General features: G+C 36.6%; 1 protein-coding gene across 5 annotated transcripts in view; it reads left to right on the plus strand.

Moving 5' to 3' along the window:
* The window catches only part of GRAMD4 (GRAM domain containing 4), a 78,008-nt gene extending 60,983 nt beyond the window's left edge, over window positions 1-17,025 (plus strand). For all 5 annotated transcript variants that reach the window (XM_090136382.1, XM_031602755.2, XM_090136388.1 and 2 more), the window contains 11 exons: window positions 306-397; window positions 1,398-1,446; window positions 2,313-2,384; window positions 3,964-4,007; window positions 4,111-4,220; window positions 5,307-5,461; window positions 9,151-9,298; window positions 9,741-9,834; window positions 10,688-10,772; window positions 12,444-12,512; window positions 13,244-17,025. In XM_090136382.1, coding sequence (XP_089992508.1) covers window positions 306-397; window positions 1,398-1,446; window positions 2,313-2,384; window positions 3,964-4,007; window positions 4,111-4,220; window positions 5,307-5,461; window positions 9,151-9,298; window positions 9,741-9,834; window positions 10,688-10,772; window positions 12,444-12,512; window positions 13,244-13,345 — 1,020 coding nt within the window. In that variant the 3' untranslated portion in view covers window positions 13,346-17,025. The remainder of the gene's footprint in view (window positions 1-305; window positions 398-1,397; window positions 1,447-2,312; window positions 2,385-3,963; window positions 4,008-4,110; window positions 4,221-5,306; window positions 5,462-9,150; window positions 9,299-9,740; window positions 9,835-10,687; window positions 10,773-12,443; window positions 12,513-13,243) is intronic.
* Window positions 17,026-17,124: the final 99 nt, after the last annotated feature.

Below are 17,124 nucleotides of genomic sequence, written 5' to 3' on the forward strand. Positions count from 1 at the left end.
ATGAAAGTTTATGATTTTTTTTTTCTCCCACATTTTCACATAATTGCAACCTTGGAAATAGTTGATCTTGGGCAGCTGAGAGCTATTTAAGTGTTATCTCTGGAGATTTGGTTCAGTCTTATAGTTTCAGCTTTACATTCATTAATGCATTGCTGCTGTCAATCCTGGAGTGGCTAAAATTCATTAATATTCATGATCTGAGTTGTATTCTTCTGAACCCGACAGTACCGTGGGAAAATGTGGATGACTCACTGTACCTGAGTTTGTAATCCATGTCTTTTTTTCTTTTCCTTCCCAATCTGCAGATTTACATGAATGCTGTATGGCATGGCTGGGCCATTCCTATGTTCTTATTTTTAGCAATTTTGAGGTTATCCCTAAATTACCTCATAGCCAGGTATGTATGTACTTAAATACTAGACTTTGCTTGAATGGGGTTTTTTTGTTCTTGTATTGAGTTGTAAACTGTTGCTTTTTCTAACACTGTGAATTAAGTTAACAGGCTACAATTCAAACTCTAGTATCTTTGATTTCATTGCTTAATTCTATAATCTTTGAATGCACTTAGGAATTATCTTTATTTGCCATGGCTTGGGTCATCATAAATGAGACTGCATGTTCTCAGGCAAACCTCTAATACTTAAAAAATCTAGAATAAAAATACCCTGCAGTATTCAGAGTAGTTGGAGAATATCACCTTACATATTGAAGCCTGCAGCTTCCTAGAGAGAATTTTCACCTAGACCTAAATTGCAATTTATTCTTTTTCTTTGGCTCTTATATCCAGAGTCTTCCATTTGTATACTTGGTCTCTATTAAAAATGAAGGCTTCTTTAAAAATGTTTTTTTCTTCTTTCTGTTCTGAGAAGATCTTTTAAAATGCTATTATAAGCTTATGATGTTTTTCCCCTTAAAATTGAGGTGGGGACCTTTCAGTGTGTGTATTACAAAATCATTTTCTAATTTCTTGCTTAGTACTTGCAATCTGATGCTCCATTCTTTGAAAATTAACAAGACCAAATAGGCTCCTGAATATGTTTATGCAATTCATTCACACACAATAAAATCCTCATTATTCTGTGCATATAATATCCTCATGTTCTGTGCATGCAATTCACTTTTATCATAAAATCCACAAGCAGTGTACCTGATTCTATGCAGTATCTACTTAGCTAATATTGTTAAAAATATATATATATGCATTTAAAGCTGTTTGTGGTTGGCTGCTTCTACTTTTGTCATGTTGTGGGCTCCTTGTTGGTTTTGAATGTTTTTTTTTTTTTTTAAAAGCCATTTTACTTATTGCAGAAAACTGCTTTTCAGCCTCTTAGAACCAATCCATGTTGGTAGATGGAAAAGAAATACTTGCTCTCTTTAACTATTTCCATAACTTCTAGGGGTTGGAGAATACAGTGGAGTATTGTGCCTGAAGTTTCTGAACCTGTGGTAAGTCTTTGATCAGTTTGGTCTATGTGACTATGTTAAAAGCTGCACTTTCACAATCTTTCTATGTGTGTGAGTAGGTGAGACAGGAAAGAAGAATAAGGTGTAAATAAAGATGTAACAACTTCTTTCTCTTGCCACTTAGAAACTAATAGCGCTCTTAGATTTGGGTGCTTCATAAAATGTTCTGAAGTTGATTGAAATTTCTGGAATAAACTTAAATGTAATCACTTGGGCCATGGTAGATCCTGTGGGAACTTAAAAGAAGCCTTGTGTTCTGTTTTGTTTGTAATGAATTATAATTACTACTTATGAACCTACTTTAAGCAGTAAGTTGGACTAGGTGACCTTTTAAGGTCCCTTCTAACCTGAATTGCCATCTAACATTACGTGCTTTTTTTTGTTTGAAGTACTAATGTAAGATGGAGTTCTTTGAATTTCAAAATGTGAACTGAGACTTACCAATACTATTAAAAGATCAATAATCTGGTGAAAAAAAAGTTGTAAAACTTCTAAAAATGACATTTCCATGCTAGACCAGAAACAGATCATTCCAGGTCTGTGGCATAGACTGAAAGCCATTGTAACTGCATTTCTTCAAAGACATATTGTCTTTTGTCTACAGTCTCATATGACTCATATTTGCATATACCATGGAGGAAAAGCATTCATAACTGAAGATAACCATCAGTGAAAAATATATTCAGTAGATCTAAAACAAGGGAGGAGTTTGGTACATTTAAAGATTGTTTAAAGTAAGGCTATTGTTTTCAAGAATGTGGAGGAGTTGCATTGTCGTGAGGAGTTTTGTAAAATGTCACTTTCATCTGAGCCAAAAATTAATTGGTTATCTCTCTTTCTTACTCAAGGAACCTCCAAAAGAGGATCTGACGGTGTCTGAAAAGTTTCAGCTTGTTCTAGATGTGGCTCAGAAGGCGCAGGTACTGTGCTACTCTCACCTCTTTTGCTTCTTCCCTAAAACAAGGAGTTTCGTTCTGAAGTGGTCAGAGCACCTACACAGCGTGTTACAGAGGGTGTGAAAACAAGTGCTTAAACAATACTTTTCTCACATTCTTTACTTACAAGCAAGAGTTATCAGTAAGATGCCTGGAGCTTCTGAAATGGCAAAATGCTTTAGAGAACTTGGAGGTTGGTGTTCTCCAAGTCATGATTCAGAACAAAGTCCAAAGGGGAAGAAAAATTGTTTCTGACTGTTTTTTTCCCTACTGTATGCAGTCAAGTTTCTAAAAATGTAGACAGGCAGTGAATCTTAGAAAAGTACTGGAACATAGGTCCATACCACAAATCTGCTAGTCACAAAATTAGTTTGAGACTTTATCCCTTCAAGTTTTAAGTTGAAGGTTGCTGCTTGTTTAACTCTGTTAGTTAACAGTTTGTACTCTGTCACCAAAACAGTCTGGTTTTTAAACACCACCACCTTAGCTTGAAATCTATTTGTGTGGCAAAAGATGAGGGAAGACTTTCTCTCAGCTAAGTCATTTTGGTTAGCTACACTAGTAGTTCATTGAGTCAACCATATAGTTGTCACAACCAGGCTTTGTGCCCTGTCTAATGATGTGCAGCCACTCAAAGTAGCTTACCTTTCTATTGCCAACTGGGTAGTCCTATACCCTTCTTTCTGCTGCTTGTGGTTCATACCTGACCTCTTGTTCATGGTGTCCGTGTAAATGAATCTGACAAAAAATGAAACCCATTATTCTTCAAGTGGAGGCACATGACTGAGAGCAGGGAAGGAGCTCACTGTGGCAGTGAGCCATTGTTAGCCTTAGGTAGGAGTGTGCCAAGTCATCAGTGTAGTCTTCACTGATTGTCCCATTGGTAGCAGTAGTATCAATTTGTTGGTTCTTTCTTTTTCATGGCAGTAAATAACCACGTTTCTCTTATGTTTATATGAATGCTTCTCAAAGTTTGTTTGGAAGATGAAATTTGCAGGTGTTGTGACAGCAAGGATCAGTTAGAGAAGGTTGCTGAGTAACACTGCTAATTCAGAGAAGTGGTCTATTTGTATCGGTAAGAATTATATGGAATCTTCAGGGGCATATCATAAAAATCGCATAAAAAAAAGCGAGTAGCCCAACATTTGACAATCTCAGTAACCACTTCCTAAAATTTCAGTTCTCAAATGATTCAACCAACTTTCCATTTTGTTACCAATTGACAGAAGCTCTTAGCTTTCAAATTCTGGCAATTTAAATTTTTTGCAGTGATATAAACGCTTTCCAGTCATAACAGTGAGTTTGAAAAATTTCTTTCCTTCACTTCTAATAACTAACTTTGAATTGCAGAACAAGGTGTTAAATTAGAAGTCATTGAATGTTGCTGTTCAGTGCTGTATTTATTCAGTTGTGAAGTCTGTAAATGGCTAAAAAATGATTTTTTAAAAAATCATTTTCAGGGATTGCTTATTCTGTAAGATAACTTTGTTGGTTTCTAATACGTGGACAAAAACCCACCAAAATAACACAAGAATTGGATTTAATTCTCTTGCTTCTTATGCAGAATCTTTTTGGGAAGATGGCAGACATACTGGAAAAAATTAAAAAGTAAGTTATATAAGTTTATCTTCTTTTTTTTTCCCCCTTTTAAATAAAGACAACATCTGGAAAGCTTGGTAATACAATTTTGATTTTATTTGTTTGTTTTCAGCTTGTTCATGTGGGTCCAACCAGAAATAACACAGAAGCTCTACATCGTTCTATGGGCAGCTTTTATTGCATCCTGCTTTTTGCCCTACAGGATTATTGGACTTGCAATGGGTAAACACATTAAATAATTGACCTATTAAAGTCTAGACTTAATGCTTTAAAATTTAGCATGATCTTCAGAAAGGGAATTTTGGAGTGTAAGAAAGAAAACTCTACATTAATAAATAATGCAGTATTTTAAAGTGTCTTCATTGAGCTTGGCATTGTTTGTTGCATGCATTTCTGAAAGCCATATCTGAATACATAATATAATAGACAAAGACTGGAGAATGCATTTAGCAGAGATCTTCAGACTGTCAGCTCCAAGGCTTACAAGAAATCCTGTATTTTGGGTTTTTTGTTCATACTTCCTTGTACATGAAACATACACAGAAAGCTTGAGGATGGTAGGGTTGGGAAAACAGGTACGAATAGAAAATGAAAAGATATGAGTGTGAACCAAGATTTTTGGTTTTATGGTCTTTTTCTTGAGGTAATGAGATGATCAAATGAGTATTAGCTTCAGTGGAACTGAACTTCAAACCTTTAAACCCTGTTAACCTAAACATATATATGGATTTGCTTGATGCAGCTAGTGAATTATAAGTGTGAGGTATTATTTTATTACTCTGACTCTTCAGAGATCTGAATTTCATTCACTGAAGTCTTAAGAGTATTTCAAGCCCTTTTTAATCTGTCAGAATGCAGGAGAGTACCTTCTGTGAGATAAGACATGCTGTACTGGAAGATAGAGTTTAATGCAGTACATGAGAGCCCTCTGTTGCCGTATAAATTCTTGCAAGGAACTGTAGAGCTTAGTGCTCTGACATGTTTTCTATTCTGGAAGTATATTATGTTTTCAAGATGTTTTTGGTAATAAACTTTGGATGTTTGAATTATTTCAATACTCTTCTACATAGTAAGAAACTTTGTGTTTGTAAGAACCTGGAAAAGGGAGAGATCTGTGGGTGAGGAAGGGGAAAAAGGTTTTCCTGCCTTTGTAAAAAGACTCCAAGTAGAACCAAGGACGGGTTTAGCACTGTGAATGAAGATACTTAAATAATTTGGTTTCCTTCATGAACTTGTTAAAACATGGTCAAAACTGTGATATTCTCAGTGCCTTTACAAATGCACACTGAAATGATTTATTTTTTTCAGGACTCTATGCTGGAATCAAGTTTTTCCTTATTGATTTCATCTTCAAACGATGCCCCAGACTAAGAGCTAAGTATGATACTCCTTATATCATCTGGACAAGTCTCCCAACAGATCCTCAACTCAAAGAAAGATCTAATGCTACAGTGTCGAGACGAGTAAGGATAATAAATCATTTTGTCCCTCTGTCCCCAACATCTTAAAATCAGATACCTTTCTCCCTTCCACTTTCACCGGTGGCTAGAGCACAATTAAAAGGAAGATTAATTTAAACTTAACAATCATTATTAGCTCAATTTTTATAATTATGTTGAAGATTCATAATGTTTTCATATTGACTTTGTTTCTTGTCAGAAATTAATTCAGTATCAAACTGTGTGTGTATGTATAAGCCCACAAAAATAATGGCAATCACATGAAGCTAAATACACAAAAATAATGCCATCCATATTCATTTCTATTACTATTTCTGTAACATACATTCTGTGTTTTTTTTTTTTTATAGTCAAAATTCAGTCTTGTATTGCCTTTCTCTGTTCTCAGATATTTTTTAGTGGAGATTCGGCTGCTTGCATGAAGAACAGGAAGAAAAGAGTAAATACATAGCTTGCTAATGGGATAAATATTAACAAAATTAGTAGTTTACAGACATAGATATTATGTCTAAAAGTTATTTGTATTAGACAATCTTTTAGCATAGTGATGACAAATGATTTTTCACCATGTTGGTACTCTTTGCAGTAAATTTTTCTTTGGTTAAAGTCTCATAGACGTTAGTCTAATCCCATTTTAGTGTTGGCTTAATGCCTCTTACTATGGAAACTGCATCATGGGGTTTCTGAATACTCTCCTAAACTCCCTGGCTAAAATGTGTAACACGTAGCCATAACTCAGCCTGGGCATGCAACTGGGGAGCAAAAAGGGTACACTTGAAGCTGTGGTTAACCTGTCAGGAAGAAGAAGTCTGGGGCCTGGGGGAAGTTGAATAGATGGTGGCAAAATGATAAGTGCAACATAAGTTGAGTTTTTCAGAAGAAAGTAGAAGAGAGAGAAAATCTGACTGAAATTGAATCTTCTGTTTGTATCTTCTGTCGGCTGAGAGAAATGAACAAGAAGTTAGACAGGGCTGTAGATTCTGTCATCTGTAGCTGCTGTTTCTGTTCCTTGCAAAAGACCGACTTAAAACTTCTTGTATCCCTAGAGCTTACAGGTTATCATTCACTTGTTCTGAAGATAGTGTAATCTACCTTAGGGATAGAAAGGCTCTAAGCTGCTGAGTCTGAATCTATAAACTTAAAGAATAACTTTCCTTTCTGCTTCTCCTTTATGGCTTAAGTGTTGACAAGTTGACCAGGGTTTTGAGACTGACTTCATAAAGTTGGTTTTTCATCTTGGAGATTAATTGTAGGACTGCTTTATTTTCCTCAAAATGTCTTCAAAAGCATTAACTTGATCTCAGTAATTTCATTAATTTTAGACAAACTTTCTCACCCCTTGTGAGATTTCTGGGAAAACTGTAGAATAAAAAGAGTTGTGGTTCTTCTTTTCTTTTTTTTTTTCAAACAAAAGAAAAAGCACAAAAGCACGTATTACAGTATATGTGCATTTGACTTGGCTTTTTATCCTTAAATGGTGTACAAGACATGGTAAACTTAGACAACATGCAGTATTCATTAACTGTACCACCCTGACCCCGTGTCCTCAGAGAATAGTCTTGATAACAGTGTCTGATGTTTTAACATACAGGTTGTATGTTAAAAGCTGATGACAGATCAAGTGGAACCAACAAGGAATACTGTTTGCCTGCTTCCAGATTGTTGATGACAATTCTAGCCAGGCAGGATTCCACCAGCATTACAAATCTAACACCTTCCAGTTATATTTAAGCTTATCAAAATTGGGTGTGATGTTCTTCTTTTAGTAAAGGATCCTTCGTTGTCTCATTGCCTCATAGCCTGAGAGGTTATACTTAAATGAGCTGCTTGCTTTAAGGGTAGTGGATACGTGCCTTTTTTTAGGGAGGATGCAAGGAAAGGGCAGAACTTCTCACATCTCCAGCCTCAGAGTGGAATATGGCATTGAAGCTTGGCCGCCTTTTTTTTTGTCCGTATAATGGTTAGGTAGGAAGCTGTGCAGCACAGAGCAGGGATAATCTTTATTTCAGAGCAAAAATCATTAGGTCTCTTTTCCTGACCTTTTGTATGTCTCGGTCCATGGAGCTTCACCTGGTTACGCAGGTATAGAGCCAAATAACTTGTCAAAGAGTGCCTTCCAGAATTTCATCTGGTCTTTACTCACAAACAAAGAATTGGAGAAGCTATTATTTCCCTTGGTTGCAGGGGCTTTATCATTGCTAAGGGCACAGCAGAAAGGCAGTAACTGAAGCAATAGCACAATTATTGTCAACCATTTGCTTTCAATCTCAACTTTCTTTATTCTTTTCCCCTGAGGCATCGTTGTATTACGGTTACCCTAAAAGCTGGATGGTAAATACCCTCTGTTGTGCATAACTGTTTTGTCAAGTCTGATTTTATAGTCGGTGATTGCAGTGCACACTTTTCATTTGCTTTTGTTAAGCTAAATCCTGTGAAGTGTTGAGTGCTGCCAACTGAAACTCAGAAAGCAGCTGAGGCTAGTCAGCTTCCCATGGCATTGGGCTGCTACAGGAGAAGGGCTTAGTCCCAGGCTTGCACGCTGTCACTTTGCCAGTTGTTTAACTGCATGTCTACAGTAGGACTAAGAATGGAGCTGTTACTGCTTTTGTGACAAAAGCCAGCCTTTAGAATTGTGTGGTACGCTAGCAAGATGAACAAAGCAAACAGAGGCAAGCTTTTGGAAAGTAGCTGCCTGCTGTCCTTCCAGAAGCAAGGCTGTTTTATTAGGGCTACAGTGGTTCAGGAGCCCTGCTGAAAAGAAGATTTTACTGAAGTAATTCAACTTTAAGAACGCTGTGCTACTTCCCACCCACCCCACCCCCTTCCCAAGAATACTGACTACCATTCTAGTTTTATTTCACATGTCAACGCTCAAAATTCAGTGCAACTTCAAAGGAAAGCAAAGATCAATGACTCTAACACAACCTGAATAAATTGAACTGGTGTGCTCTAACCACTGCTAACTCTCATTTTTAATTGCATTCATCGTGTGTAGTCTTTTGGTATGTGAGCAAGATCTTGCAGCTTCACTCAGTTCATGTTTTATTCTATCTATTATGCTGTTATATAGACTTCACTTTTTTCTTTTGTCACTGTCACATTTGTGTTGTTTGTTTCTTTTCCTGCTAGCTGTCAGGGCATGAAAAGGTATGGATCGTAGCGTGGAAAACTCCCCTTCAATTTCAGCATTTGTATTCCTAATGAGCTTTTGCAGTTTTGTGTGACTTTTTCTATGTTTGCTTTTTTTTTTCTTTATAATCTTAGTTTGTGCAAAAGTACCTTGGCCTGTCTCTTGAAGACAAACTAAATAGTGATATTATGTTAACTTATTATTAGTCCCAGTAGTGCAGTTAATTTGGAGTTGTGTGCAGTGGCCTAGCTATATCTAATCAGATATACCCTTTTGCTGTAAAGAAATGATATTTTAAGACAGAAATATCTAGCACCATGTACTTTCACTTCTGTAGAGGCTGTCCTTCAAAGTGTAGAACTTTGCAAGGCTGTCTTCAGGTAGAACCTCGCAGCCTACTGATATAGAAGTAGTACAGTGCAGCAGCAACAACATCATTGAAGTAGTTAATGAAAATTGTTGCCCTACCTTTCCTTAAGGAAGAATAGCTAGCCAGGCTTTTGAGATCACAGTTCTAAAATGTTGCTGTTCGGATTTTGGAATATGTTTCTTTCTTTTTCAGCTTCAAACAGCAGCGTCCAGAAGTTACGTGGGCTCAAATGCCCCAACTGGAATAAACAAAGATGAAGACACGAGTCGCTTCCATACCACCAAGAGGGGGAATTTCCATGAAGTTTTTAACCTGTCAGAAAATGAGCGTCCTTTGGCAGGTATTGCAACATTAGTAGAATACATTCTGAAAAGCCAAAGATAGCTTGAAGCTGAATTCTCCCTCTGTGTAATGTACAAATAGAAGTTTTTGATTTAAAATACCTGCTTTAAATTAGAATGAATTTCTAAACTCTTTCATTCTGTGTCTTTACAATTGTTTGCAAGAATCAACAGCACGTCATGTCTTTTGTTGTAGTGCAAATGTTAAAGTAAATAATTGTGATTGTGGGTTGGTCCTTTGTTCTTAACTTAAAAAAAAAAACAAAACAACTGTGTTAAAACAGTTGTTATGATGCCAAGAACCACCTTCTCTAGGTTTTGCTATGCAAGTGCTTTTTGTTTTCGGTATCTAAAGGTGAATTTTCTGTTCTGCCTTTTATAAGGGAATTGCTGTTTCTCTCTTTCCTAAAGTAACGTTTCTTCCTGTGATTTTTTGTTTAGTGTGTGAAAATGGCTGGCGTTGTTGCTTGATCAATAGAGATAGGAAGATGCCTACAGACTACATCAGAAATGGAATTCTTTACGTCACAGAAAAGTGAGTCATTAAAATGGACACGTTTCTTAGGAGGAAAATGCAGCAGACATTAAAAAAAAGAGTTTGACAATATTTTGAAACAACACTCTTCTTGTAAGTGGATATAAAGTGCCTTTTCATGGTGCTTTAAAACCTCAAAGCATGATAGGAGAGTGAGATCAAAGTCTGGGGTGTAGTAAAGCTTAACAAGCATGGTTTTGTCTTGGGAAGGCTTGCATGGGAATGGAGAACAGCTCTATAGCCAGTTGTTAGTAGCTGCAATCTGTGATAAGGATAACATACACTCTTTATGTGTGTATGTTAAAAAAAAAAAAAAGAAACCTAAAAGCTAGTTGTATTTTGGGAGCTGTGATTAATAGTTTTGTGACAATTATTCTTAAGTTTCATTTTTAAAGAATGTATAGCTTCCTTGAAGCAATGTGCAACAAAACCAACAAACCAAAGAAATTCAAGCATTGGTTTCAAAACTAGTAATTGATTTTTTTTGTTGCTGGTTTTTTGTTCTTGTTTTTAGTCCTTGCTTCCTTTTTATTTCTCCCCTGTGCTGAAATGAGTATCACTACCATTTGCCTCTTGCACTGAAATTCCTTTGGAGTGTAATGAATGGAAATAAAGTTAATCCGTATGCAGTGTCACCCAGTGATGGAGAGTGTTTGGAATCTGTAGCATTTAAAAATCTGAGCTTTTGTCTGCATCACAATAACATGAAATTAACACAGTAATTTTCCATTAATCCTATTTTAGAGGAGGGTAGACGACTTACAAGCTTTTTGAGATACAATATTTCAACTGTTTAAGCTTTACTTGTTTAGAATACTGTATCAAAATGAGCATTTTCTTTTTTTATCTTCAGTTACTTGTGCTTTGAAAGCTCCAAATCAGGCTCATCTAAAAGAAATAAAGTTATAAAGCTAACGGATATAACAGATATTCAGAAGGTATGTCTTTTTTGTGTTGCACATAGAGAAAAAAAAGTTCATTTTCTGTTCTGTTAGTTATGTCTTGATTTTCTGCTTACGGTGATTTGGGATTTTAGGGGAGTAGGGGAAGCATGACACTGATCGTTTATATAACTGAGACAGTTCTTTGATCAAGAATATTTGTTCAGTCACTTAGAGTAACCACACGCAAACTCACTGGGAGCATAAATGTTTACTAAACTCTTACATTCCTGAATTGTTTTTGAATTAAAATTGTGTTGTTTCTAAACTGCTATTTTGACTGGATCTGCTTAGGCTTTAAGAAGATTTTTTGTTAGCAAGAATTGTGTAACCTTAACTTAAATTTGAGTGTTGATATCAGAAGATATATCATCTTAAATGTAGATGCCTTGGAGGGAAGAGGGATTACTGACAGTGAAGAAGGATAAAGCGTTAGAGTAGCATTACTGAATCAGACTGGAATTTTGTCTAGATGGAATCCATCACTAAGAAAGTGAAAAGTGAATGGTTAGAAGCCTGGCAAGTACAGTGTAATCTTCTGGTTGAGCCTGCTGTCACCAGTGGCTGCATTCTGTGCCTAGCATCATGCTGAATGATGTTTAGTATCACTTCTTGTTACCTCCTTTAAATTGTCTTACTCTTAAGTACAAGCACCCCTACTTTTTGCTATATCCTGTGGCAATGAGAGCCACAGATTATAACCCACAAAGAAAGAAGTCAGTCTGGTGTCTATTGTTTCAGTACCTCTAGATTTGCAAATGAATTTTTTCCATTTACATCACATGTCTATAAAGGAAATGACTTGAGCTCAGCTTGAACGTTTTCATTGAAATTAATAATTCATACTGATGTATTTTAAACACCATACTTGAAGCAGCACTGACTTGTTTAGTTAGTCTTTACTGCCATGAAAGTCCTTTTGTATCAATATAGCTTCTTCATGAAGATGAGACAGAGATTGTGCAGCCAAGCAGAAAAGCACAGTGGGCCTTGTTTTATTTGTGGGTGGGTGAAAACAGGACAGGCTCAGGCTCCTTCTATATTTAGGATATTCTCTAGCTCAGCCAGCAGTATTTCTGCATAGCCTTGCAGATTTTCTTTAAAAAGCCCAACTATACATATTCTGTTGATCTACATAATTTTGAAAATCAGTTTTTTTTGTCTATTTCCTGCTCCTTTAAACTATCAATGAATATTATTAGTTCTAGGGAAACCTTTAAACTCTATGCACTTGCACACCTCTCCTGCCTGCTTAAATTTATGCACGTATATATGTATGTAAACAGTATATATGAGCACACATGCACACTGATGTACTGCAGAAGAGCAGGGTGCATGACTGGTCAGTGACCACTGATGTCCCTTAGTGTGGAGCTGCTGACTGGACCCTGGCAGGGGAAGCTGAGGCAGCTGCCAGTAGCAGTGCTGGGCTGGGGACCATTGGGGCAGGCAGGTAACACAACATGGGGCAGCTGCTTGCTGTGTGAGCAGTGCTGTGCTGATTTATTTCAGGGTCAGCAAGAAATGCCTGGCCTGTGCTGATTTTAACACAGGCCTATTAGTTGTGGCTGAAAGGATCTACCTCTGACGAATTGCATAACCTCCTCAGCACTTCTTACAATTGTTCAGTACATATAAGATACCTTAGGTCTGTGCTTGCTCTTTCAGTATAAAGTGCTCTCTGTTCTCCCGGGATCAGGGATGGGTATTGCCGTATCAACACCATCTACACAAAAAGTAAGTAGCTGGCTCTATCTGTATTATCTGTTTGACTTCATGCCCTTTTGACATCTTTCTCTGGCAAGCGGCAGCAAAAAGGGGTTGTTTTTTTTTTCTTTTTCCTCTTGCTCGTGTTTTGCTTCTTTCTCTAATTCACTTGTACATAATTCAGCATGTTTCTCTCAGAATTTTAATGAATTAAACATTCAGCCTGTTTTACTGCATCTGACTACTTTACTGTAACACTTCAGACAGATTTGCTTCATCCTTTCTTTCATTACCTCAATTGACTGTTCTCTCAGCATCCTTTGAGAGCATAGGGGTGATAGGCAGTGCAACAGTGAGAGAATGAAAGTTGATGGCTTGACGGTATCTTTGGGTGAGGAATGGCCTGTTGTATGGCACATTTTGGGGTGGAAGGACCTGACCCTCAGATTCAGTTTTCCTGTTCAAACCTTGTTGTACTAAACAGTTAAGTATCATCAGGAAAACTTCATGAGTGAGTTAAAATGCCCTCGGTTGCCTGTTCTCTTTGCAGATGTGCTTTATGCTGTGGTTGTTTTATAAAATCAAGATGGAGATGGAAACATGAGAAACTTGGGCACATATCCAAGGATTTAGTAAAAAAAAGGATTCTTACGCTTACTTTGAGTACAGTCCTGCTCCTAATGATATGGCCAGAACCGTTCCTAAAGGAAGACTTTTCTTCCAGACTAACATGATCTTTTCTTTCTTTTCCTGTCATTTAGCCTTTGGTGTTTGGTGCTATGGTACACAGAGATGAAGCTTTTGAGACGATTTTCAACCAGTATGTGAAAATAACCTCTGCATCGTCGAACAGTGAGAGCTAGTATCTTATCTTAGAAAACCTAAAGGAAACTTTCTTATTTTACAATTTGGTAGTGAAAAAAAATAATGAACATCCTCATCTATTTTGCAATAATTTTTCTTGTCTGGTGGTTTATATTCTATCTGTTACATAAATCAAGTGTATTTTATATATGCCTTCATGTTTGTTTTTAAGGTTTTTGTAAAAAAAAAAAAAATTGTAAAAAACCCACAAAAAAAAAAAATAACAAAATGAAGCAAAACAGTGGAAGTGCTATCATCACTATTAGCCTTGTACATTAAGCACTTTTAATGTTTATTTACTGACATGAGTAGCTCAAAAGACACTAGAAAAAGTGACTGAGTAATGGACTGAAACAGACTGATCCCTTTTAACTGCACTTATATCACTGGGGATATGTTGGACCCATTATCTCAGTTATTTTTTCCCCAAGATGTGAGAATAGCAACTGCAATATCCTGAAGTCTGTTTCTTCAGCTTTAAGTTTTTAATTGGGTTCTGTGTTAAAACTGGTGGCCAACACCAAGGAAGTATTATCATCTTAGTATTTCCATATTTGTAACTGCACTTAAAATAACTCCTCCTTGCTAAATCTTACATCGAAGAAGGTTGTTTACCAGTTGGCTTAGGATCAGTTTTTTTCTGCTTACAGAGATTTAAATTGTTTGTACAGTGAATTGGAGGAAAACATTTCTAGCTATATCTTCCTTTCCTGATTAACCAAAGCAAGAGGAAGGGAGGCAGGCAGATACTTTTTATAAAAGAGGGCATCAAAACGTTGTTCCTAAAATGTTAGGCTTCGTATATTTGTATTTCTGTAGATAGTTGTCATAGAAGGGCTCAGCTGTTGTACATGTTGTATGTACAAGGTGTTTGTATGTTATTGCATAAAAGACTTGTGAGCTTTTTGTGTTGGGGAGCTGGGAGTAGTTAAACTAAACTGGCTGTTTTTTAATTTGGCTTTTCTCTAGAGTTACCTTATAATAACACTATGAGACAACAACTGAAAGCACTATTTCCTTCTCAAAACGTCATTTGAGGGGCATTGCAATGTCACTGTGTTTCCACTTGTAAAATTAAATTTTAGTAACGGTTAAACCCAATTGCCAGGTAAAACAGGAAGGCTGTGCTCCTTCTCTAAACTCTCTCAGGCCTTTCTGGCAGCAAAGCACATATTGATCTTCAACTTTAATACAGAATACTTTTATATTCTATACAATAGCACCCATCTGAGAGGTTTAGAATTCTATTTGCATTTTTCTTGAAGCACAGTAGGAGTTACACTAAGCCTTCCAGTTTGTCTGTTCTTCTCTGTTTCTTTTGAGTTGAGTAGTGCGATGTCTCCAGGTGTTATATGGAGAACCCCAAAAAACGAATGGAAATGCAAATTCTTATATAAAAAATAGGACTTAGTTTCACAGGCTTTTTTTTAACAGGGATTTTTCTCTCTTTGGGGAAAAAGATAGAATGAAGGAGTGGCAGAGCCAAACACCAAAGGATCTTTAACACTTAGCACAGTTTTTACTTAAAGTAACTAAATGCAGCAGTACTGAAGGAGGCAGTTAAACTGTACAGAACTATTTCAGTCTGGCTGTGAAGAGGTATGATGCAAAGAACTTAAAGTGCACCTGATATGAAGAAATACTGTCGAATACTGTGATTTGGTTGGGTGTTGTGAAGTAAAACACTGACTGTGGTAAAGTGCCATGCCCTGGATGGAACTGTGAACAGGAGCAGGAGAGAATCCATAAGGGCTGGGATGTCATTTTGGAGATCTCTTGAACTTTGCAACCAGGAAAAGGGGTGCATTTCTAATGCTGCCCATGTGTGTACATCAGGACCTGAAAACTTGTAAGTGAGGTTGGGTGGGCATTCTATTGTGCCACCATCTAACATGGATGTAGCTTGGCAGTTCATGCTTTCTTCGCTTGACATACTCAGGTTTTATGTTTAAATTCCTTGAACTTAATTTTCTTCTTCAGACCTGCTTCAAAATCAATTAATCTTTTTGTGATTGTTTTGTATTATTATCTGACTTTCCTTCCTAGAAGCTTCCCTGAATAGGCATTAAAATCGCTTAATGTTATGTAAATCTTAACCAGATTCATTCATTTTGTCTTAAGGAAGAAATCCCTTGGGTATGTTTAAAGCTATTGTTTGGTTTTTTTTTTTTTTTTTTTTTGAAGAAACAGAAAACTATATTTTTTACAGAGAGCATGCTCTTTTTCTTATTTTTGTATCATTTTTTCAAGTGTAATTTATACCTTCACTCTGATCATAACAGCAGTTTCAGTAGGAAATCAGTTGACTGGCACTTGTTACTTCCCCTACACCCCCATCACTGGTTGACCCTGGTTTATGGGGTTGTCCTGGATTCTGGTTCCTGAAGGAGCTGTAGGTCCTGTGCTTGTGGTGCTAGGGTGGTTCACCGTACCTAGGCTTCAGAGCAGGAGAAAAGAGGTCACAATCCTTTCTCCCAGTCTGAAATGCCTCGTGTACAATATGCTCTTAATTTTATTTTCTTTCTGGACAAAGAAATTAAAAACTTTTTACAAAGTCTAATGTGTTGGCATTCAAAATCAATGCACACTTTAACAGTGTGAATTTGAAAATGAGCAATTCCTTAAGCAGTAAACCTAGGGCAAACTGCAATGCAACACCATTTCATTCTAATGTGTAGAAAACAGACTGGATTTTTTTTTTTAGGAGCTGTAATATAACGGACAGACGTCTATGTACATATTTTGCAAAGTTCACTTTACATTAAGTTGTCCAGGTTCCTGCTGTGCAACTGCTTTGTGCATTACAGAACATCACTGCTGCTCCAAGGTACCCTCAGTGTGTTTACTTATGAATACTCCTGTGCTCGTTCCTCTGCTGCATCCTCGTGTGCTTGGAGGGCAGCAGGGGCAGGACAGTGAGTAAGTCTATACTTGATCTGTACAATTACACTCAAGTTAACTTTAAATTCCAATTGACCTACACAAATTTGCAGTGTAACCTGCTTTGCTTCATTAGCAGGCTGGGTAGTACCACTTAATGTAAGGTGTTACTTTCCAATAGCAGAAAGTGATGTTCTTGTCATTCTGTTTGCTGTTTATATTTGCAGTTCTGTTGATGTATGCGGTTCACTGCTGTTGGATTTAACTTCTTTTAGTAGAAGTGCATTGGTTAGTTTGAGTCCCTTTTAAAGGAAGAAAAAAAGGGAGATGAAAACTGACTACTTCAGTTACTTGTTGGTGACCATTTAAATTCAGAAGGAAAAAAAAGCTGAAATATGAAATCATGCCTTTCCATACACTGTAGATTTTGTGAGGCAAGATTGAATGAAACAAGCTATTTCTAAGTAGCAGCATCACACGGGAAGCCAGCAGCAAAACCCCACTGTTGTTCCTGCAGACAAAGAAGAGCAAGATTTCACCCAATCTTGAAGAGATGACAGGATGTACTTTTTTTTGGCTACTTAAACTTGTATGAAGAACACTGGTAGTTTTTATTGAATTCTGTACATTTTGGCAGATGTTTAATTTCTACTACTAATCATTGAAATATAAATGGATGTTAAAATTTTTATGTCTGAAGTTTGAGTCTATATTTTGAAGTTGTAAATAACTCATTATCAGTGTAACTTTTGTTTGACAAAAGACTTATACTGTATGAAAAATTGAGATAATGATTTGCCCTGTACATTTTTTAAGAAAATGTTGTTTGTTTAAAAAGTCTTGTATAAATTATAATTTTTATTTAAATAAACATATAAATGCTTTGTGCTAACCCTTT

This window comes from Phasianus colchicus, chromosome 1 (genome assembly GCF_987193195.1).
Source record: "Phasianus colchicus chromosome 1, bPhaCol1.hap1.1, whole genome shotgun sequence".
Lineage (NCBI taxonomy): Eukaryota > Metazoa > Chordata > Aves > Galliformes > Phasianidae > Phasianus > Phasianus colchicus.